The sequence below is a fragment of the Petaurus breviceps genome, unplaced genomic scaffold (genome assembly GCF_028583685.1).
Source record: "Petaurus breviceps papuanus isolate PSGF00001 unplaced genomic scaffold, PetGlider_PUasm1.0 175, whole genome shotgun sequence".
Lineage (NCBI taxonomy): Eukaryota > Metazoa > Chordata > Mammalia > Diprotodontia > Petauridae > Petaurus > Petaurus breviceps.
Genome location: NW_027185764.1, coordinates 31,208,506 through 31,232,117, shown reverse-complemented (window position 1 = coordinate 31,232,117; position 23,612 = coordinate 31,208,506). Strand labels below are relative to the sequence as shown.

Below are 23,612 nucleotides of genomic sequence, written 5' to 3'. Positions count from 1 at the left end.
TTTAATGGTCCAGTATGCTCTCCACCACCTAAACCACCAGCTTAATCAAGCAAAACTGAAAATTTCATTCATGTCATTCCAAGTTAAAAGTTCTTTTTCCTGCATGACAAGAAGTTTAAGCGATTTCAAACCACTCGGTTTCTTTTTTTGACTCAGGTCTTCCGAAAGTTCTTACTAGTAAAAGCTTTTAAAGTCTATCTCTCAGCAAGCAAGCATGTCAGCAAAACCATTCACAATCAACCTATCCCTCTGGCAGAGACCAACATCGACCCAGACATTCCAATCCTAAGATTCACAATCAACAAGCTTTCCATGAGCCTTCATAATTCCACGTAAACCATTTCCACAATGCTCATTTCAGGAAATAAAGCCACATTTTCCCTCTTGTTAGACACAAAAGGGCTGGGAGGAGAAATTTTTAGACTCCTTAATTTGAATGACATAATTACAATAAAGCTGACAAACATGTACGATGCAGCCAGGGAATAACCCAAAAATAAATGCTTAGCTGTCAGATTCATTATTTTCTAAATAGTGCTTTCAAAACTCTGTAATGCAACGCATCTGCTCTGAAAAGAGTGCAAAAAATACCAACTCCATGTTCTTCATTTGATTCATATTGAGGGGAGAGAGAAAATCATTAGTCAGCAATCGCCTCAAAACAAAAACTTTCTGAACTGCCCTGAAATAGACTCTAAATTTCATCCCTGCGGCCTGTCTACTCTGATCAAGTTCCCTGTTAAAGGGAGCTCTGCTTAGAGAAGCATGTGCCACCTCATACTCCACCAACATTGGAAAGACTTCTTCACACAGGCTCTCCCTGTGGTCCTCAGTTCCAACATATCCATGGCCGGAGGATTCCTACAAGAAAGGGCTATGTAAACAAAAGCATTCCTAGGTGCTTGGCTTTAAGTTATTTAACTGACATTCTACAGAATAGTGAAGCAAATATGTGCAAAACATTAGGAGTGTTCTACAGGTTGTGAACAAGATATACTCTGAGAAACATTCCAAGAGATTAGCAATTCAACCCTATAGGATCCATCAAGCATAGAGCAGAGGGGGCCTAAATGAAAACCAGGCAATAAGCCTTGAAGAACTGTAATATCCGTGCTTCTTTAGATTGCATTTTTTTGTTTGGTTATCTAGGGAACTGTTCCATTAGACTGATGGTGATGGTATTTAAGAATACTGAAGTACAAAAGAAGGAAGCAGGAGTGAAGTAGGGTGGTTAATATGGGTGTGGCTCAGACAAGTCTGGGGAAAGGAGGTATGAATCAAATTTTTAAAATGTTATTCTGAAAAGCATTTTCAAAACTGTTTTAATCTCTATTTTAGTGAACGTTTCCTATTTCAAAGAATGCCTCCATTCACTTCTAGATGCCAGGACTGAAGGTATTTGTGAGGAGGACGTGCTTTTAATGGGAAAATTGGACAAAGGCTACTTTAGCTAGCCTCTGTCAAATAGTGGTGCACTTAAATAGTTTTGGCAGAAAAAAACTGAAGGCCTGAGCTATCACCTTGTCTTCCCCAGACCTTAGGCCTTTAGACCATAATGCCTGCAACTCTGCCTTCTCCCACCAGAACTACCTACCCCTGTGACCCCTTGCTCCCACTGCTCAGCTTTCATCTCATCTTTCTCAGCTTCATGTTTCTTCTTATATATTATCTTCTTTAAGAATGTAAGAATCTTGAGGGAAGGGACTGTTTTATTTATTTGTATCCATTTTTTCCAGCATTCAGTATAGTACCTGGCACATAGTAAACAATTACTAAGTGTTTTTTTCATTCATTTAGAAGGCAGTATAAGAAATCTTTGGCTACAGTATATCTTCAAATGGTGAAGCAGGTAATATGCAAGTCAAGTGTTTCTGGCACTTCATCAAAGGAAAAACGGGAAATATATACCCTCCTATTGCAGAATCGCCAATCAGTCATATTATAGCATGATGTGAACACTGAGGGGCGTTGTACAAGCCAGAGGTCTAATTCAGAGAGAGAAGAGTTTCTTAGCTCTTCTTAGCAAAGTTTCCACAAAAGTCTAGTTTGGGAGACTAGAATTAGAAGTGTCCTTGGCTCCAGATTTAAATGGGGCATACAAAAAAATGCAACATGGCTTGCTTACCCTAAATAACTCTGAAATTCTAAAAAAGCCACAGACAATGTACTTGTCAGATTGGGATTGAAATACTTTGACAAGATGCAAAGATTTTCATCTTCCTTTGGCTGTCCCTGTCAAACGCTACCTTCTCTGCACCTCTCCCCCCATTTCCCTCTCTTGCCCCCAAATGTGCCAAGTTCTACATACTGAGAAGGCTGATAGTAATAGCTTTCATTTTTTCATATATTTTTAGAAAATAAAGATTTCATTCATCTTGGAAAGATAGCAAAATATGCTGGAAGATGAAGTGAAAGAGACTGAAGGTATATAGTCTACTCAGAAGCCTCCTATTTGGATATAATGAATACCTTCTTCCAGAAGGGACTTGGAAGACATTGGACATGGTGAGCACTGAACAACATTGCAGAAAACTGAAATTGACTGTATTAGAACAGACAAGAAGTGACTGAAATGCGAGTCATTTCTGAATCTGTGTTCTGGGAGACAAAATATGTCAAAGGTCAAAATCTACACCCAGCTGGAGGACAGGGTAAAAATGAAAGGGAGATAATAGAGATAATTATAATAGCTCTAACCTAACCTATTCAAATGAACTATTGATACAGAAAAAAAAATGGAAAATGAACACTGGAAAGATATCACCATAAACTACCTTAATTTTCCCTATAGTTTAAATTAATTTAAAGTAATCACCCTCAGAAGACCAAAAGAGACCAGAAAACAACTGTCAGTAAACACTTGCTTCCTTGCCTAATGGAATGGCACAGCAGCCAACAGCAACAATCTTTTGTTTAGAAAAATCCTAAATGCATTCATTTGCAAATCACCACAGAGAAGGAAGGAAGAAAATTATAAGCAATATCTCATAAAACAGTGAAGAACAATGAAGGAGAAAACAGTTCTCTATAAGGCTTGGCATGAGCTATTGAAACCAATCTACCAGCATTTTCACAACAACCTATTTTCAAATTCTGGAAGACAAAAAATGGCATCCAAGGAAATTAAGTCAGAGCAACAGATTACTGCTACTACTACCATCACCACCACCATCACTACCACCACCACTACTAGCATACTACTACTATAAGCTAGCATTTCTATATCACTTTAAAGATTGCAAAGTGATTTTTGGATAATCTTGATTTATCCTCATGACAACCCCGAAAGGTAGGTTCTATTATTATCCCTCTTTTTCAGATGAGGAAACCAAGGCAGACAGAAGTTAATAGACTTGACAAAGATCGCATAGCTAGTAAGTGTCTGATTCTGGATTTGAACTCATGGCTTCCAACCTCCACTCTATCCACTCTACCACATGGAAGAGATATATGCTGGAGGCAACATAATATTAAAAGCCTTGAGGGAGTGATTTTCTGGGCTGTACTGGTATTATAGACTGTTAAGAGACCTAGAGGAAGGTCCCTAAAGTACTGGCAGACAATATTATCCATAATCTAAATTATAGATAATTTACAAAAGGACGTAGACAAAAATCATACAAATGAGAAGGCATAGATAGGCTGCTACCTTATTCATTGGAAGGAGTAACTACAAGTGGATGATAGCTAAAAGATGTAGGCTATAAAACTATCTCTAAAACAAACAAACACATGAACTTTTGCTTATGGACAACTTTTGCTTATCTTTATAGCAGAGCTCCCATTTTCTCCAAACACTAGAACTTCATTGAATATCTGAGTGTGATAAACAAAGAACTGGAATTAAATCCACTTCATGTATGTCAAGCTTTTTATGATGTTAGACTTCTTATCAATGACCATTTCTAAATCATGAGCCATCTCAAAACTTAGCACTTATAAAACATGCATTCCATTTATGGAAATTGGGGAAAAATATGGAAAAAAAATGTCAGTAGCCCTCTCTTTTGCAATTCAATGTAAAAGCTCTAGGTTTCTACAACATTCTTCACTCTCTTACCATCCCCTGATACCAGGCTGTAAGGGATCGACACTCTAAAAACCTATTAAGTGCCCTTCGTGCTAATCTTGCCTCCTTTTAGCCTTTGAACTTAAATGACTGAGGCAAGCTTCCAAGGTATTCCTATCTAAAAAATTTACCCAGATCAGTTTCACCTGGCTTGAACTCTTTTGGTCTACTCCAGTGGTGTCAAACTCAATCAGAAACGGGGTGGGGGGAACTAAAGCATACATAAGTATTCCTGGGGGCAGCATGTTGACTTAGGAAACCACATGTGAACATTATCTTTGTTCTATTACATTTTAATGTATTTTGTTCAGTATTTACCAGGTACATTTTAATTTGTTTCCTGTAGCATTTGGGAATGTTGTGGAGCAAAGTGATCCAACAGTTGCATGTGTGACCTCTAGACCCATTTAAATCTTGTTCCCAGGCCTGGGGCCTAGCCCAGAACTGATTTCAACTAATCCAAGAAGCTCTAATTTCCTCTGATTCATGACTGCAGCCCAGATGCCTTGATGACCCATCACTGGAGAGCATGGGTTCCACTTCATAAGAGAGGTCCATGATACATAGTACAAAATAGGACAGTTGTAAAGAAAAAACTAAGTATGGTCTCATAGGCAATTCAGCAAAATGAGGCAAGATAAGGGATAACTAATACTAGACTATTTAAATAGCTACTCTAGGACAAGAAGAACATAGGAAGAATACAGTGGCTAAATTGTGATAATTCTGGATTTTTTTATTTGTTTTTCTTTTTAAACAATGAGTTGATGGTATTGCTATAGTCAAATTAAAACGCAGCCCCTGGGAGTGGAGGTAGAATGAAGAGGAGGAAAGATTACTTGAGTGGGAAACAGAAATAACCCAACACTTCTACCTAGAAAAGTCCAGATGGCTAAGGGAGTGGAAGCTTTGCTTAGAATAGCAGCATGAGGTTCTTGATACTGTTGACCAAAGACTAAACAATTCTCATGGAGAACCAAGACAGCCACTTCCAAATCATCACTGTTCACTGGTCAAAGAGAGTGTCTGCTGCAGGTAGTGGGACCTAGAGAACAATTCTTGAATTTAGCATCCTAAGCTAAGATGCTGGTAAGCTCTGGGGTGATGATGTCTGGCATTCCCCAAACATCCCCAACTCAGAAAGGACAAGCAGCTGGGTTCTCTGGACCATAATAAGTTTAAGAGCTGGAAAGAACTTCCCATTCTGTCTGGTCACCCCATACTAAAGGGGTATTTTAAGATAAGCTATACGTTCTTGTCTCAGTCCCGCCTGCCCACCAGCAAAGTTCCTTAAGCCCTGATGATGTTAGGTTCCTGCAGACACTTGTCAAGTCTTGTTCCAGCCCCTCATCCCCGAAAAGAGTTCATCATCACTTATCTCAGGCTTGTTGTTCATTAATGGGTTTTTAATTAACCTCCTCCACTCCTCCTCCTGAGTTGCTAACTTATCATTTTAAAGGATTTTATGTTAAACAATATGTTACTTTTGACAATGACAACTGCTTTAGTTAAAACTCCATTAGGCATCTCACTGGGGAGTTTATTTAAATGATCTGAACTAGAAAGTGTAGGACTTAAGGGTTGGAGTGAGGGGGGGAGAGGGAAAGAGGGGGGGTGAGGTGGAAGACTATCATGTTCGAAAAATTTAAATAAACTCCCCAGAGAGATGCCTAAAAAAAGTTCCTTTAGAGCAGTTGTTATTGTATACAGGAAAATACTGTTTAAGAAATAATCCTTTAAAATGATAAGTTAGCAACTCAGGAGGGGGAGAGAGAGAGAGAGAGAGAGAGAGAGAGAGAGAGAGAGAGAGAGATGAGCTTTTATTAGACTTCAACTACTTTCAATCTGGATACTTCATTTAACTTCTTATCCAATTTTCATCATTTATCTATTACATTGAAAAATGCAGTCTGTTATAGTCTATAAACACAGAAATTTAGAGCTAGAAAGGACAGGAAAGATCATCTAATCAATTTCCTCATTTTTCCAGATGAGAAAACAGAGACCCAGAGAGACATCATAGAGTTAGTCTTTTCACTAAGACAAACAACAAAAGATGTTTTACTGAGGGAAAAAAAAAGGCAAAATTTAAGATGTTTTTCCCCTTCATCTCTAGTTTTATATGGAATAATTCCATATGGTTTTGAACTCTTCCCCCAAAATCAATTCAAACCTCCTTAAGAAGGGCTAATCTTAAGAGTTTAGAGCCTAGAAATAGCACCTGATATTACAAGATGGAGATGAGAAGCTACCAAAAAACAAGACTGTGGATGAAGTCCACAGCCCCCAAACAGTCCCTAGCCCATTCAAATTATATCATTCAAAAAATATCTTTAAAAAAATACTAACTTAAATCCATTTTTAGTAGAGAAGATATAGGGAGAGTTGGCCCTGTTTACCTCTTACTCCCTTCCCATGAGGACTACAGGATTTTGTCTCCTATATAGCCATTGTATTCCTTCTATGCAGAAGTGGGAAAGCTACAGAGAATGGGCACTAAGTTTCCAAAAGGGGTGGAGAATAGTTGCTTAGTGCTGTTCGGGACATGTGGCAGCTGAGTAATACCTCTTCGAATATTTCGTCTTAGCTTGTTACACAGATCCATGCGGGGGTTATCTAAATTCTCTTCTAGAGATCCAGGGCTTTGTTCTGGAGAAGGGCCTCTGCTAAGATCCAATGGTACTTTACCAGTGTGGGGTGGTGGGGACGTAGCAGGGCTATAAGTTGATGTTGGACTGCTGGTCGTGGAAGAAGCAGACAGGTCTAGGGCTCCAATTTTTGAGTTCAGGGGGGAAGTCAACGACAACTTTCTGGCTCTGACAGGGGAGGAAGTTCTGGATACAGCCAATGGGGGTGGAGAAGAGAATTTTCGACACAGATGTGGTGACTTCCCATCTGCCAAGTGTTCACCTCGATTGTTCTGACTGGTAGCAAAAAACAATTCCAGAGACCTGAAAAGTAAAAGCAAGTGGTGGCAAAGTTAAAAATGGATTTCCTGGATGTCACTCAACAGCATTAATTCTACATATAAAAGCTACGATAGGAGAATATCACATTTACATTTCATAGTTTTCAAATCCCATCCAAGTACTATTTGTGTATCCTACCCATCTCCAAAAAACTTCTGTGACACATCACAGAGTCTATCTAATCAACTGCCCAGAAATATTAGTAATTAATAGTAATAATAACAATAATGGTTTACATTTATATAGCTCTTACTACGTGCCAGGAACTTTGCTAAGCACTTTAGGAATATCTCTTTTTATCCTCACAACAATTCTGGGTGGTAGATACTATTATTATCCCCATTTTACAGATGAGGAAACCAAGGCAGGGTTTAAGTGACTTCTCCAGGATCACACAACTAGTTAGTATCCAAGGTCTGATTTGATATCAGGTCTTCCTGACTCCAGGCCTACTGATCTATCCACTGTGCCACCTAGCTACCCTTAGGAGACAAGACATTAAAAAAAAAAATATTTAACTCCCAAGCATAGGGACCTAATAGGTAACCCTGAGCCCTCAGACCTCTGGAGCAGGAATTCTGAGCAGTATCTATAAAGATCCCTCCCCGCCCCCTCAACCCAATTCTTCTTGTCCTGAAAGGATAATTACAAGACAAAACTGTAAGCGTACCTGACGGGGATAGATGTGAAAGGTCTCTTGTATATGTCAGACAGCTTCTCCAGGACCACCGCTGCTGTGGTGAAGATACGGTAAGTATGCAGGAAAGTGTTGAGAAAGTCAATACTGAGAAAACGCAAGTCTGTCAACCTCTCCAAGAGTCTCTCCACAGTGGCGTAGCGAATCTGGGGCACTTTGCAGGAGTTCAGTGTTTTGCTAAAGCAGATATCTTTATCGTCTCTGTGAAGACGGGCATCGGACCTACACAATCAATCAGGAAGAATGTTTCAACAAAACCACACTCAGGAAGACAATCTAATTCTCTGGAAAAAGATCCTCGTTTTTGTTTGTTTTTTTCACCATAATCCCACTTAAGTTTTTTGCTGGAAGATATAAAAGATCCAGGTAACATGTACAAACACATTCACATACACACACTACATACTTCATGTCCCAGAAGTCTTAGTGCAGCCCTAAGCTTTATAAAACATTAAAATCTGGGGTGGCCAGGTGGCACAGTGAGTAAGAGCACCAGCCCCGGCACTGGGAGACCATTCCAGCCTCATTGGTTCCAGCCTCAGATACTTGGCACCCACACAAAAATAACTGGCCGTGTAACCTTGAGCAAGTTACTTAACTCCAATTGCTTAAAAAAACATTAAAATTTGGGGGACACCTTACGTATACAACAAAAACATGATATAGGAAGAAAAAAAATCAATTTAAATTATTTTAGTTTAGGAAAGTCAGATTTCAATTTGGGGGGTGGAGAGGAGAAACTATGTATCATTCTCTTTGAATCCCTTCTCTTTGTAGTTAACCTGTACTTTATGAGGAAAATACCAGTATCTATAAAGAAAGAAAGGATGTGAATCAAGTGTATCACAGTGCCTGCATAAAACATTGTATCTGGTAGGTACCTGTGATTAGACTGTGTGATTTCTAAATCAGTTCTAAAGTTTAGGATCTGTGATCTAGTAACCTCAGAAGATCATATAGCTCAATCCCTTCATTTTATAATAATTGATATTTATTTCAGAGTATCCCAAAAGTCTCAGCACAGTCTTAAGCTTTTAATAGTGCTAAAAATGCTTTTATAGCTAGCTTAAAACTGTACTAAAAACTTCTAGAAAACTGAACACTACACTGAGACTTTTGGAATACTCCATATATAGGGTTCCTTAAGTTTTGCAAAATGACTTAGATTCATTAATTCATTTGAGTCTCTCAAAAACCCTGTGAGGTAAGTACTACAGATATCATCATCATCCCCATTTTACAGATGAAGAAACTGAGGTAAAGTTATACTTCACCTAACTCATACAATAAGTTCTATGTTGGAGGTAGGATTTGAAACCAGGTCCCTCCTGACTCCAAAACCAAAATTCTTTTCTTTCAATGGGGAGAACTCCTATGAAATAGGCTGAGGTTTGGGTAAAGTGATTCACCCAATTAATTTGAAACAGAATTGTGCTTAAGCATTAACTAAATGCTTATCTAATCAATATAAATAATATCAATAATAATTTATGTCAATATGAATAATATTGATGCTAATATTGATATCAATTATTTTTTTTGCCTTTTTTGGAGGGCAATCAGGGTTAAGTAACTTGCCCAAGATTACACAGCTAGTTTTTTTTGTGTGGGTGTTAAGTGTCTGAGGCCGGAACCGAACTCAGGTCCTCCTGACTCCGGGGCTGGCGCTTTACTCACAGCGCCACCTAGCTGCCCTGTATCAATATCAATAATATTTTTTAAAATTCCATTGCAGTAAAGACAGTTAGACATTCTTGAGATTGTATTAGAGAAATTTCCCCTCCTCATTTTTTCTCCATTTCTATTAGGCTTCTTTTCAAGTGGACAACAGGCTCTGATTTGATAGTATTCTTCTTAAAAGCAGGCCAAATTCTCCACTTCAACCCCAGGGTATAAACAGCCAATTATCAGACATTCAGATAGGAGAAGAGACAATTTATAGGTTACAGCCTCAGGTCAAAGCAACTGCATGGTCTTCCCAAGGGATACTTATAACTCTCTCTTTTATCAGGACATCTTTAGGAAAGTAACTTTATGGGCACTGATAAACTTAAAATCTCTGATTTCACCAGCTTCCAGAATTTGCTGAGAGTGAGAACTTTTCAAGTCTAGGAAGAAAATCCACACTTTCTTATCTGTAGGACCAGTGCCTATAGGTGTTCCAATCTCCCTCTAAAAATCAATAGCTTACTTTTGGAGGTACATGTCTTTTATATCTCTGGGGCACTATTCAGTATGGGGCTATGATTTTTAAAGAATCCAGAAGAATCATAGAAAAACATGGAAAAACTTACATGAAATAATTAAGCGCTAAATGAGCAGAACCAAGAAAACATTGTTTATAGTAACAGCAACACTGTTTTGAGAATGACTGAGTGAATAAGTCATTTTGACTATTATAAAAATCCAAATTAACTATAAAGGACCTATGAAGAAAGATGCTATCTGCATCAAGAGAAAAGAAAATGTAAGTATGAGAAATGTAAGTATGTGTAGAATAATTTTATATATGTGCATGTGTGTATATATACATATGTGTGTATGTATGTATATATACCTATTTATGTGTAATGGTACCTATCTCTAGGATAGGGAGGGAGAGAAGAAAAAAAGACATTTACATGCTAACTTTATTATTTATTTATTTATTGCTTTTTGGAGGGCAATTGGGGTTAAGTGACTTGCCCAGGGTCACACGGCTAGTTTTTGTGTTAAGTGTCTGAGGCCGGATTTGAACTCAGGTCCTCCTGACTCCAGGGCTGGTGCTCTCTCTATTCATGGCACCACCTAGCTGCCCCCTTTATTATATATTTAAAGGATTGCAAGTGGTACATAATAGGTTTGAAGTTTCATGTGCAATCATCTTTTTTTAAACCATATTATGTTATAGAAATGCTTGTTTTAGTCCATAAGTTAAAAAATAAAATAAATGTGAAAAAAGAATACAAAAGAGTTAACTTTCCCAAAGTGAATGTTTAGCAATTTACTTTCTTATTAATTCTGTTAGTTTTTTTTATCACATTATTAGCAATGAAAATGCAGAATTAAAATATTTAAGTTCCTTTATAACTGGTGCCTGAATAGTGCCATGTCATTTCCAAAGTCATGATTGCTGCATCAGTTAATGACTCTCTTCTGTCCTCTCCCCTTTTCATCAGAACATTTCTCCCCTGGCAAAACCCTTCTATCTTGGAAATGGCTCCAGTATTTTCCACTGCAACATCACTGAGAGAAAACAGGCGGTCAACAGATGCAACACCAAAATTAGAGTTAACGTGAAATTTAGTCTATACCAAAAAAAGTTTAAGTTTTGAGATCAACACTACAGGATACTACTTTAAAGGACATTGTCACCTACTAAATGTGAATGCTTCTATTCCCCATATCATGCTTTTGTACGCTAAACACCATTCTGAGAGCTCTGTCTTTTAACTGAAAGTAGATTATTTAAAATACCAGACAGGGAAAAATTTTATCAGCCAAGATGAAATGAAAATGTGACTAATAACATTGTCCTTCAAAGTCCTGATTACATTTTCATTTAAAGTGAAGCAAAGATATTCAATATTATGAAATTATTTAATTTCATTATCTTGAACTGAACAGCAGCTCAAAGTTATTATTTCCCAAGAGAACCCCAAAAGTCTGCAAATTTGTTTTTCTCAAATTTCTACAACATAATTTTTTTTAAAAAGAGGGTCTTCATGGCATGATTTTTTGTAAGCTAGTATAAACACTGAGTTTTATAAAACAAAACAAATGTCAAGGTGATATCATAACAGTAACAAAATCTAGCTAACATAGGAGTAGAACAGATATCTATACATAGAGTATGACTGGGGCAGCTAGGTGTAATGGTTATGGGATTTGAAGGTCTTCCATGCCCCTTTAACTTGCTGATATAGCAGGAAGGGGTGGGGCAAGGGGAAGACGGAGTGCCTGCGGTGACTGGAAGCATGGTTGGTGGCGGTGGCACAAACTCCTTTTTTTTTTTTTAGTCAGCCAGAATTTCTACTAAGGACTCCTGCTGAGGACTGCCAGGGACCGGAACTGCGGGGGACCGGAGCTGCTGGCTGTTGGGAGCACACTTTCTGGATGCTGAGCAGTTGCCGTGAGTGAGGAGAGGAGGATCTTTGCCTGAGGTAGCCTGTTCTGTTTTGAAGGTTTGAGAATGTGGGTGTTTACTACATTAACTACGTGTGCCAACTTCATAACTACTGTCATGGCTTTGACTTTCTGGTTTTGGGACTCAGTTTTCTGGTATTTGAATAAATGTTCTAGCTTTGTCCCCCATGTGGAGAGCCTGGTATATTTTGTGATTAATAACCATATCAGCACATTTATAGTTACTGTAGTCATTGTGAATACTGCATTGTTGATACACTAGGTGACATGATGGATAGACTGTCAGGCCTGGAGTCAGGAGGCCCTGAGTTCAAATCTGACTTCAGACACTTATTAGCTGTGTGACCCTCGGCAAGTCACTTCACCTTCTTTGCCTCAGTTTCCTCATCTATAAAATGAACTGGAGAAGGAAATGGTCAAACCACTCTATTATCTCCACCAAGAAAACCCCAAATGGGGTCATAAAGAGTCAGATACCACTGAACAAGCACAACAGGGTATGACTAACTGTTCACATTTACACAGTGGGTTCAAGTTCACAAAGCACCTTCCTCCCAAAAGTCCTGGGTTTGCACAAATCTTGTTATCCTTTTTTTGCAGATGAGGAGATTGGGGTCAAAGAGGTCACAGGATCATAGCTTTAGACTTGAAAGAGATTTTGGAGGCCACTGAGTCCAATCCTCTCTTTTGTAGGTGAGGAAACTGAAGCACAGAGAGGTTAAACTGCTTGCACAACGTTAATAAGCATCTCAATGTTAAACCTACATCTTCTTGACTCCACATATAGGGTCCTATCTACTCATTACTCCACGACGCCTCCATAGTAATATAGCTAAATATCAGAGCCAGGATTTAAATGCAGATCTCCTGAATACAAGTTCAGAATCCCTTCTACTGAAACACACACACACACACACACACACCTTTTCAGCATTATGTATCTAAGTCTTCTAGAATAAGATAACCCATAACTCATGTCTAGGAGCTAGGGACAGAATGAATCTATTGAGAAAAGAGTCACTGACATTCTCCTTCTATACACAGAGCCCAATCCACACAATGTGGTGAAAAAAGAGCTCTAGAAGGTTATAATGTGGGCAGACTATCTCAAAATTATAGGGGAAAGATAAGAAATTTCTGGAATTTTATTCTGATATATCTTTACAGTTTTCTCTCTCTATATGTGTGTGTATGTATATGAATATATCCAATAGCTATAGGCTGAGACAGAAAGAATGAGCTACCATGAGAGCAAGAGTCTTGTCTATTGTGTCAAACTGTGCGATGAAAACTGAAAAATTTCACAGATCATCAAGGTGTTTTGATGCCATTATGTCAAACATGGGGAACACCCAGAGAAGGGGAGCTTTCTCAGCATTTATCTAGGTTGTTATGCAGCCAATCAGTCAGTCAATTAGCATTTGCTATGTGCCAGACCCTGTTCTGAGAGACACAGCTTGTGGCTATATTAGTACAAAGCGAAGATTTATCAATGAACATGAATAAAAGTCATACTTGCACCATTCCCAACTTTTAGAGGGTTAGAATATGTGTATGAGAGTCAGAGTGGTCTGAGTCAGGAAGACCTGGGTCCATATCCTACCTCAGTGCCTCCAGGCAATTCTCTCTAATTATAAATTGAAGAGAAAATGCCAACCTGCATTGACAGAGTTTCCTCATAGATAAGTTCCCTATACCAAGGAAACCACAGATCTAGTCTATATCCTGATCTGGACTTCAACAACTAGAAAGGTCAAGTAAGTAATTTTTCATGGGTAGGAGTTTTCTCACCTAGAGTCCTTTAACGCAATGAAACTGCACCTATAGAGAACCACCCCATCCTCCACCCCCCGTTACTTATAAGTCAAAGCTAACTTAATTCTGAAGCAGAATGGCATTTTGTGGTTCTCTAACCACTGAAAAAAAATTTTTTTAACCCAAAACAAAATGAGCACAAATCAACTTATGAGGGACTAAATTAGGCAGCCTGAGGCATAAAACTGAAGTTCATCCATCTTTGAGTAAAAGTTTCATCTTTGGGGCAGCTAGGTGGTGCAGTGAAGAGAACACCAGCCCTGGAGTTGGGAGAACCTGAGTTTGGATCCAGCCTCAGACACTTAACATTTACTAGCCGTGTGACCTTGGGCAAGTCACTTAGCCCCAATTGCCCTGCCTTTCCCCCTCCAAAAAAAAAAAGGCAAATAATAAAATAAAAAAAATAAAAAGTTTCACCTTTTATTTTTCTTTAAATTTGGTTTCAGTGTAATAATATGTCTAACTATGGATTTTAATTTTATATTCCATACTTATTTTTAAATGTAGCCCCCCCTTTTTTTTGCATTTTTAAGCCAAAGTAGTAATAGTCTAGAAAATATAGTGCTGAAGAAATCTACAGCTGTTGATACTGAAATCAGCTGGTTGCTAATCATGTTTCCTTAAGATTAAAATCAGAATTTTTCAGTACTACCAAGTAGGTGCTCATCTATAATTAAAGTAATATAGATTTTTCTCTAGTGCTTGTATACTTGGCATTATATCCTTTGTTTTTATCTGACATGGTGCTTGTTAAATATTAAGACTTTCACTACTGGGATGGTGTTTAACCAGAGTTAATTCTTAACAAATGTAGAAAAGCAAGAGCTCCCAGAGGAAATCGTATATCCATCGTTTTTAGCTACATGCAGAAATAATTGCTTCTCCACCCTCAAAAAAGAAAAAGCTCTCTTTCAAGGGAAAATGGAGATAAAAAAAACTGAAGAGGAAAAGAATCTTTCAAACAGCTGTTACTGCCTAGACACAATCAGTTAATTCTATAAAATATTATCCATCATCAATCAATCAAACAAACCTTGAAGTACCTACTATGTGAAAGGCACTGTGCTAAGCACTTCTGTTCCATAAGCTATAGGAGAAAAGACGACAAGGTCTCTTATTACCACCACAGGAGTATTCCTGAAAAGTGGAACACAGTTGATCATACAAAGATCTTATAAGCTCATAGCACCTGAGGTCTCTTCTAGCTGTACAGCTGTAGTCCTATATATTTACCAAAATACTTCAAAAGTAACTTTTGAAGATGGAAAAGAAACCAAAGACAAGCAGAGGCAAAACTCTAATCAGAGGGCAAAGAATGCATAGACTATTCCAGTTTTCTTTGTAATCAATCACCTTAAATTCCAGATTTTGCTTTGTAGTAGTATGTTGGAAACCAAATCAGAAATGGGGGGAGGGTGGTGCAGGCTGGTAAAATGACCCTAGCTAACCATAATGGGCTAAGAAATGCAAAACAAATAATTTCTCAGTACTCTCTATATACAGTGGCTAGAAGGAAAATGGTCTTAGTCATTTAAGTCATTCTAATCTTGTTCAAAACTGATACTGATCCAAAGTCAAATCAGTTATAATTATTAGCGTAATTTGCAGGAGTTGCTAAAACTAACAAAACAAGTAAACCCTTGCTTCTTCTTTTCCATAAATTCAGATCAATGTTGGCTCTCATGATTATTTCTTTTAAGATAAACCTATTGGGGCAGCTAGGTGGCGCAGTGAGTAAATCGACGGCCCTGGAGTCAGGAGGACCCGAGTTCAGTTCCAGCCTCAGACACTTAACGCCACACAAAAAAAAAACTAGCTGTGTAACCTTGGGCAAGTTACTTGATTCCAATTGCCCTCCAAAAAGCAAAAAAATAAAAAAAAAAGATAAACATATAACTTTACCAAAATTGAAAGAAAATTCAAAAGTGGGACAACAATCAATAGTCAATGATCTCTTTGCAGAAACTTTCTAATAAATGGTTGTGGCAAGACAAATATTTATCAGTGTTTTCCCACAACTTAGGGGAAGATCAGAATTAGATTCATCCCTCCCTACCTCTCTGTACATGGGTTAGGCCCACTTCCTTTTCTCCTGCCAAGAGGGATTAGTTCTCCCTAAGAGGAGACATATCAGGTCACCAGGAGCTAATTAGCCTGTTTCCCTGATGTAGTTTCCTGTTATACCTTCTCATAAAAAATCCCATCCATGTGGAAGCAGGTCTCTCTAACTCGGTGAATTTATGAGCACCATGTGAATTACCATATCCTACCCTGCTGAGTAGATTTATTTCCATATGAAGACAAGGAAGACTATACCTAAAAAAGCTAAGTATCACTATATCCTTGTTGCATAACCTTGCTATGTTAGGGCAAAATTACCCTCCTTTTGTTAAGAGTTTGATGACTTTTGGTGGCCTCATCCAGTCCCAAGATCGAACCTGCTCTAAGAGAGGGTTGGTGTTGGGCCTGCCTCTGGCAATGGCCATCATTTGTGAAACTGAAACATGACATGACAGCATCTAGGACAAGTTTGACAGGTCGGATGACACAATTCTCTGCTATTGCTATCCTATCAGCCACACTTTGTCCAACAGTTTGGCCTTGGTTAAAAAGCAAGTGAAGGAAAAGGCTGCACTTACTTAATCATATGTGGCACAGTCACTTTGGAATTTTCTTCGAATACTATTGTCATTAAGCCATTGCACCGAATGTTGTCGACACACTGAAAAAATTGAAAAAAAAAGATAACAGAAGAAGTTATTACTCATGGCAGATATGGGCCACTGTACATTTCCCATGTTTCTATGGTCCTAGATTTTCAGAACTCAAAGGACCAAACGTACCAATTCTGGAGCTAGCTCAGTTCCCTTTCTATTCAGTTATGGGTCTAATCCAATTTCTGTCTTACAAGAATACATCATTCAATTGTGGAAATTGTGAGAAAATCTCACTGCATTGTTTGCACCTACTATGTTCATGGCTGCGAAGCTGCTTAGAGATCTTAACTAAAGACCTAGGTTATGCTGACCAGAAACTCAGTCAGATCCAAAGACTGACCCAAGAAGTTTTCTCACAATTGTATGTCTCAAGCCACCCATATGTCTTATCTGAAAATTGGCCACACACTAGTTAATCAGTCATTGTTTCCATGTTCCTTTGATTTAATACAGGCACTTGGGGAGAACAGGACACTTCTTTTCCTGATTTCAGGGAACTGTACTTGTTTGCTCTCCCCCTCCCAACTTGGAAAATCCCTAACCTTGCCTCCAATTAGAAATCAAGTCACCTTGTTTTGTACCCTAGTTAATTGTTTTCTTTTTGTTTGTTTGTTTTTGCTTTTTGGAGGGCAATTGGGATTAAGTGACTTGACCAAAGTCACACAGCTAGTCTTTTTTTTGGTGTTGTGTCTGAGTCCGAATTTGAACTCAGGTCCTCCTGGCTCCAGGGCCAGTGCTCTATTCACTGTGCCACCTAGCTGCCCCTAATTATTTTCTTTTAATTAAGAGGGGCACCTTTGTAGGGAGAGATGATGAGTTCTGTTTTATGCACACTGAGTTTGAAATGTCTTTGGGATAGAACTGATGCTCAGGAGAGAAAATAAGGGTGTGTGTGTGTGTGTGTATACATATATACATATACATATATGGATATCTTAGTGAGTCATCTTCACAGACATGATATATTAAACCCACAGGAGCTGATAAAGTCACTGATAGAGCATACAGAGAGAAGAGGCCTGAGGACAAAGCCTTGGGAAACGATATGGATGATGAAGTAGGAAAGGAGAGGGAGAGCAGGTCAGATAGTCAGGAGGGCCAGGAGAGAGCAGTGTCATAAGAATCCACAGAGGTGATAACATCCAGGAGGAAAGGGTGGTCAGCAGAGTCAAATGGACTAGAGGCAGCTAGAAGGCACGATCAAATCCAGCCTCTGACAGTTACTAGCTATGTGACCCTGAGCAAGTCATTTAACTTATGTTTGTCTCAGTCTAATCAACTGCGAAATGTGGATAATAACAGCACTTACATCACAGGGTTGGTGTGAGGATATATAAGCACACACCCATACATATAAAAATGTGTACACACGTGTGTATATGTGTGTGCGAACTTGGGTAGAGGTAGGGGTGGAGCGTATAAACCCTTTTCCCCTTCTCTTCCCCCTAGAGATACTAAGAAAAATGAAAACTACGAAAAGACCTTTAGATTTGGCAAATAAGAGATCATTTGTAACCAGAGAGAGCTATTGCATTTGAGTGATGAGAATAAAAAAGCTAGACTGTACAGAGGAGAGGAGAGAAAAAGCTGAGGAAATTATGAGCATACAGATTTTTCTAAAAGTGTCACTAAGAAAAGGAGAAAATCTATAGAATAATAGTTTGCGGAGACAGTAGGAGCTAGTGGAGTTCTTTTAAAAATGGAGAGACTTCAGTATGATTGTAGGCAAAACAGAAGGAACCAACAGATAAGAAGTAGAGCTTGAAGACTGGGGGGAGAGGCTGGGAATATCATTATTTTGTGCCTGGGCTGTCATTCTTATTTCCGGTGTAGACATGGATTTTTTTTTAAGTTTAATTGGTATTATTTTTTAATTTTTTAGTTTACATCATTCATTTCCACAAGATTTTGAGTTACAAATTTTCTCCCCATTTTTCCCTTACCCACCACCCCAAAACAGCGTTCCCACTGAATATCCCCTCCCCCAATCTGCTCTCTCCCATATTTTCCCCCATTCCCTCTCTGACTTTCGAGTAGGGCACAGTGGATCTCTATGCCCCAGTGCCTGTATATCTTATTTCCCAGTTACATGTAAAATAATAATAATATATTTTTAAACCTTTGAATTCCAGATTCTTTCCCTTCCTCCCTTGTCACCCACCCTTACGAGGGAGATAAGCAATTCAATATAGGTTGTACATGTGTAGCAATGCAAAACATTACCATAGTGGATATATTGTGAAAGACTGACTGTATTTCCCTCCATCCTATCCCACCCCCACTTGTTCTGTTCTCTACTTTGATCCTATCCCTTTTCAAAAGTGGGTGCTTCCAACTTCCTTCACCCCCCCCAGCCTGCTCTCCCTTCCATCATCTTCCCTCTCATCCCCTTCCCCCCTACTCTCCTGTAGGGTGAGATACCATATTTAATGTGTATGCCATTCCCTCCCTAAGCCAAACTCATTGAGAATAAGATTGACTTTTGCCTTCTTGTTTTTCCCCTCCATTGTAACAGTTTTCCCTTGCCTCTTCTATATGAGATAGTTTACCCCCATTCTATCTCTCCCCATCTCCTCTCATTGTATTCCTCTCTCACCTCTTTATTTCACCTTTTAAGTATCATCCCTTCCTATTCAACTGGTCCTGTACCCTCTGTCCATGTATACCTGTACACATATACACACATATTCACATATGTATTCATAAGCCCATATACCCTCCTATATAGACATATATATATATACACACATTTCTATTACCTTCAAATATTTTCATACTGAGAAAAGTTTCATAAGTTACAACTATCATTTTTCTATGTAGGAATGTAAATAGTTCAACTTTGATAAGTTCCTTATGACTTCTTTTCTCTGTTTACCTTCTCATGCTTCTCTTGCTTCTTGTATCTGAATGTCAGATTTTCTATTCAACTCTGGTTTTTTCATCAAGAATGCATGAAAGTCCTCTTTTCCACTGAATGACCATATTTTCCTCTGAAACATGATACTCAGTTTTGCTGGTAGGTGATTCTTGGTTTTAATCCCAGCTCCTTTGACCTCTGGAATATCATATTCCAAGCCCTTGGATCCCTCAGTGTAGAAGCTGCCAGATCCTTTGTTATCCTGATTGTGTTTCCACAGTATTCAAATTGTTTCTTCCTGGCTGCTTGTAATATTTTCTCCTTAATCTGGGAACTCCAGAACCTGGCTATAATATTCCTAGGAATTTTCTTCTTGGGATCTTTTTCAGGAGGATTCAGTGGATTCTTTCAACCTCTATTTTGCCCTCTTTTTTTTAATTTCCCTCTGCAATTTTCTTTGAGAATTTCTTGGAGGATAATTTCTAGGTTCTTTTTTTGATCATGGATTTCAGGTAGTCCAATATTATTTTTTTATTTATTTATTTTTGCTTTTTGGAGGGCAATTGGGGTTAAGTGACTTGCCCAAGGTCACACGGCTAGGATTTGTGTGTGTGTGTTAAGTATCTGAGGCCGGATCCAAACCCAGGTCCTCCTGACTCCAGGGCTGGTGCTCTATTCACTGTGCCACCTAGCCGCCCCTTGTCCAATAATTTTTAAATTATCTCTCCTGTATCTATTTTCCAGGTCAGTGGTTTTTCCAATGAGATATTTCACATTGCCTTCTATTTTTTCATTTGTTTGGATCTGTTTAATAGTATCTTGATTTCTTATAGAGTCACTAGCTTCCATTTGTTCCAATCTAATTCTGAAGGAATGATTCTTTTCAGTGAGCTTTTGAGATTCTTTTTTCTATCTGGAAAATTCAGCTTTTTAAGGCATTTTTCTCCTCATTGGCTTTTTGGGCCTCATTTGCCATTTGAGTTAGTCTATTTTTAAGGTGTTATTTTCTTCAGGCAGGTTGTTGACTCTCATTTTATAATTTTCTTGCATCATTCTCATTTCCCTTCCCAATTTTTCCTCCACTTCTCTTATTTGGTTTTCAAAATCCTTCTTAAGCTCCTCTAAGCAGCTTATTCTTTTCTTGGAAGCTTCTGGTGCAGGATTTCTGACTTCTCTGTCTTCCTCCTGTTCCATGCCCTAATCCTTTTTGTCCCCAAAAAAGGAATCCAAAGTTGGACCGCTGTGCTTGCCTTGCTTCCCTCATTTGCTCATGTTGCTACTCAATTACTTGACTTTTGAGCTTTCTGCCACTGTAGAACTCTGCTACCAGAGGGGGGAGCTTTGTCCCAATCATTGAGGTTTTCTCAGCTGCTGGAGCTATTAGTTGGGTGCCCTCTCTGAAGCCTCAACACGCTCCAGCAAACTGGTCATGCACCCCAGGACCTCCACCCTAGACTGCAATCCATATCCAAGCAGGTTAAAGCAAGAGTGATTACGGACTGGTTGCTTGGTCCCCCTATGATATGCAGACCAAGTGCTCTGAAGCAGCCACAAGGCGGCAGCTGCATGGCCACAGCACTTCAGTGGCTTCTCCCTCCAGGGGTAAAGGTCTGAGCACATTCCTGGACTCTGGTTCACAAAGTCCACACTGCACTGACCTCTCACTTTGTCCTTAGCATCTATGGATTGATAATTCTGGAAACCACCACAGCTGCTGGTGATCTGCAGTCCCTCCAGCTGGGCAGCTGGTTGTAACCACCCTGAGGCTAAAACCTCAGCTCACCTGGGGCTGGGCTTGGCTCCCAGAGCCTTGCGCTGGATCCTTCCTGCCGGTCTGCTGGGCTGTCCTTAGCAGGAGATTAGCTTCTCTGTGTCATTTTGTGGGTTCTGTAGCTCCAAAGTTTGTTCAGAGTCACCTTTCACATGAATTGGAGGAGGTGGAAGCAGGAACCTTGAGGAAGTCCTGTTTCTACTCTACCATCTTGACTCCACCCCGGATTTTTATTTTTAACCACAGAATCGCTCCTTTATAAAAACCATTTGCTTGTAAGTTGATGGGAAAAACCAATAAGCATAACCAAATTCCCAATTCAATTTAGATATCAGGCCACTGGAGTCAAAATTAGTTACTAAATTGATGAGAGTTCTGATGTCTTTTAAAATTGTTTTCATTTGCACTCTCATGGCTAATGTATAAATTATTCTTATCTGTGATTGACTTTCACTCTGCATCATACAGTTCTTTCTAGGTATCTATAACTTATTCACATTTGCTATTTTTTATATCACAACAGTACTCCATTACATTAGTACAGGGCAACTTATTTAGCTAGGCCCTGATAATATTCATCCATTTAGTTTGTATTTTTGGGCTATTAAAATATTTTTGCCATTATAAATATTTTTGTATACATGGGACCCTTCCCTCTGGCTTTGAGGTATATATGTCTAGTAGTAGAGCTGCAGGATTTAATTATATTTTTTAGTAATTCCAAACTGGTTGCCCAAAGGATTGAAATAATTCATAGATACACTAGCCCTATAAGAGTGTAACTATTTTTTTTCATGCCATTTCCAATATTCATCATTTTCATCTTTGGAAATCTAATAGAAACCTAAGTTGTTTCAATCTGTAATTTTAAGAATTTTGAGCATATAGCTATAGACAGTTTGCATTTCTTCTTATGAAAATTGCTTGTGTATATCTTTTAACCACTTACTTTTTGGAGAATGGCTCTTGGCTGTCTATCCATATCAATTTCCCATATTTTTATCAGACTTTTATCAGACATAATTGATATGAAGCTTTTTTTCCTGTTTGACAGTTTCTTTTCTTATTCTTGTGGCACTAATTTTATTGCAAAAGGATTTTAATTTCAAGCAATCATAATTGTCTGTTGTATATTTAATTATCATCACCATGCTTTATTTGGTATTCTTACCCTAAGCAAGGCTGTGAAAATAACTATTTCCATTCTCTTCTGATTTTTCTCAGGTATCTTCCATTATACTAAACCCTTCTTTTGCAAAACCAAACAAAACAACAATAACAGAAAAAAACAGAAGGGAAAAAAACACTTGCAACCACAAGCCTCACCTAGAGAGGGTTTCTTGAGGGGAAGGGAACAGTACAGAAATGTACTTTCTACATAAAAAGCAAATCTGTATTCATCCCCATGTTGGATCATGGATACACAGCTTGTTTCCTTTCTCCCCTAGCAAAAAAGGTTGTGATGTCTACATTGGATGAGCACTTTGTCCTGGATTCAGAATTTGGAAGGAGCATCTCCTGACTGCTCTTGATTATCCATCTATTCCTTAACTTCTCCCTGGGATTGCTAAGAAAGGTTATTAAAATTTCTAGGGGCTGCTTCCTTAACCAAAAAGAAAAGGGAAGGGGACAAACACTGAAAAAAAAATGGGAAGCTGCTACATATATCTATACACTAACATTATACATACATATTTTACATATGCATATAAGTATGTTATCCCCAGAATCTGTAAGTTCATTGATCCCTTAAAGGCTCAAAAAGGTTTAATGTGGTTCTCTTACAATCTAAATTTCTCAAAGACTGAATTGCATGGAACAATTAAAATTGTGCTTGAAAACAATGTACTACTTAATATTTTAGTAACCAGCTCACTCAGGTATCAGACTTTAACACCAACCATGTGGGAACCCTTCTTTAAGAAAATAAATTGATTTCAAAATTCTTTTTTAAGCTCCAGTTTAGTGTATGAACTCCCTTATAAGCTTTAAATATTTTAAACTACCTGGGTCTCACTTTCAGAAGCTACAATCTTTTAAGAACCTAAAATTGCATGAATGATTAATTACATATTCAAGTACAATTTGAGGCCATAATTAACCATTGACATCACCAACATAACATCTAAGTAGTTAATCGTTCCCAAACATAATTTTTTTCTATCAACTATTTATAGGTATAAAATTTAAGGCTGAAAATTTGTCCACTTTAAAAAAAACCCCATTGCATTAATTTCATGTTCCAATGTTTACCCAGACTCACCATCATGCTTAAAGGTTTATGGCTCTAATATCTCTATAATTACAGGTTTTAACTAAAAGGATAGAAGTTCACCTCTAAGCCTTCCTACATTTGTGGAAGTGTCACAAATATGCATGGTATCTGGCCAATTGTAGAGCATATTAAAAAAGGTTCCCTCAAATCACCAGTCAAGGTTACATTATAACACAGAATAATAATTATATAACATGTATGTATATGTGTTTCTATGTATCATATATAATAATCGTATATCACAGAATAATGATATCATCTGGATAATAAATACAAAGCAAGATATATATGTATATCTAGATTTAGATGTATGTATG

The 23,612-nt window shown here is 38.2% G+C and overlaps 2 protein-coding genes across 3 annotated transcripts in view; both read right to left on the bottom strand.

Moving 5' to 3' along the window:
* CKMT2 (creatine kinase, mitochondrial 2) overlaps positions 1-23,612 on the bottom strand; it is a 511,259-nt gene that overhangs the window by 199,322 nt on the left and 288,325 nt on the right. The window lies entirely within an intron of this gene.
* The window catches only part of RASGRF2 (Ras protein specific guanine nucleotide releasing factor 2), a 323,013-nt gene that overhangs the window by 133,753 nt on the left and 165,648 nt on the right, over positions 1-23,612 (bottom strand). The window contains exons 13-15 of the mRNA XM_069085026.1: positions 16,315-16,397; positions 7,709-7,957; positions 6,758-7,020 (exon numbers count right to left, since the gene is read on the bottom strand). Of these exons, the coding sequence (XP_068941127.1) occupies positions 6,758-7,020; positions 7,709-7,957; positions 16,315-16,397 (595 nt within the window). The remainder of the gene's footprint in view (positions 1-6,757; positions 7,021-7,708; positions 7,958-16,314; positions 16,398-23,612) is intronic.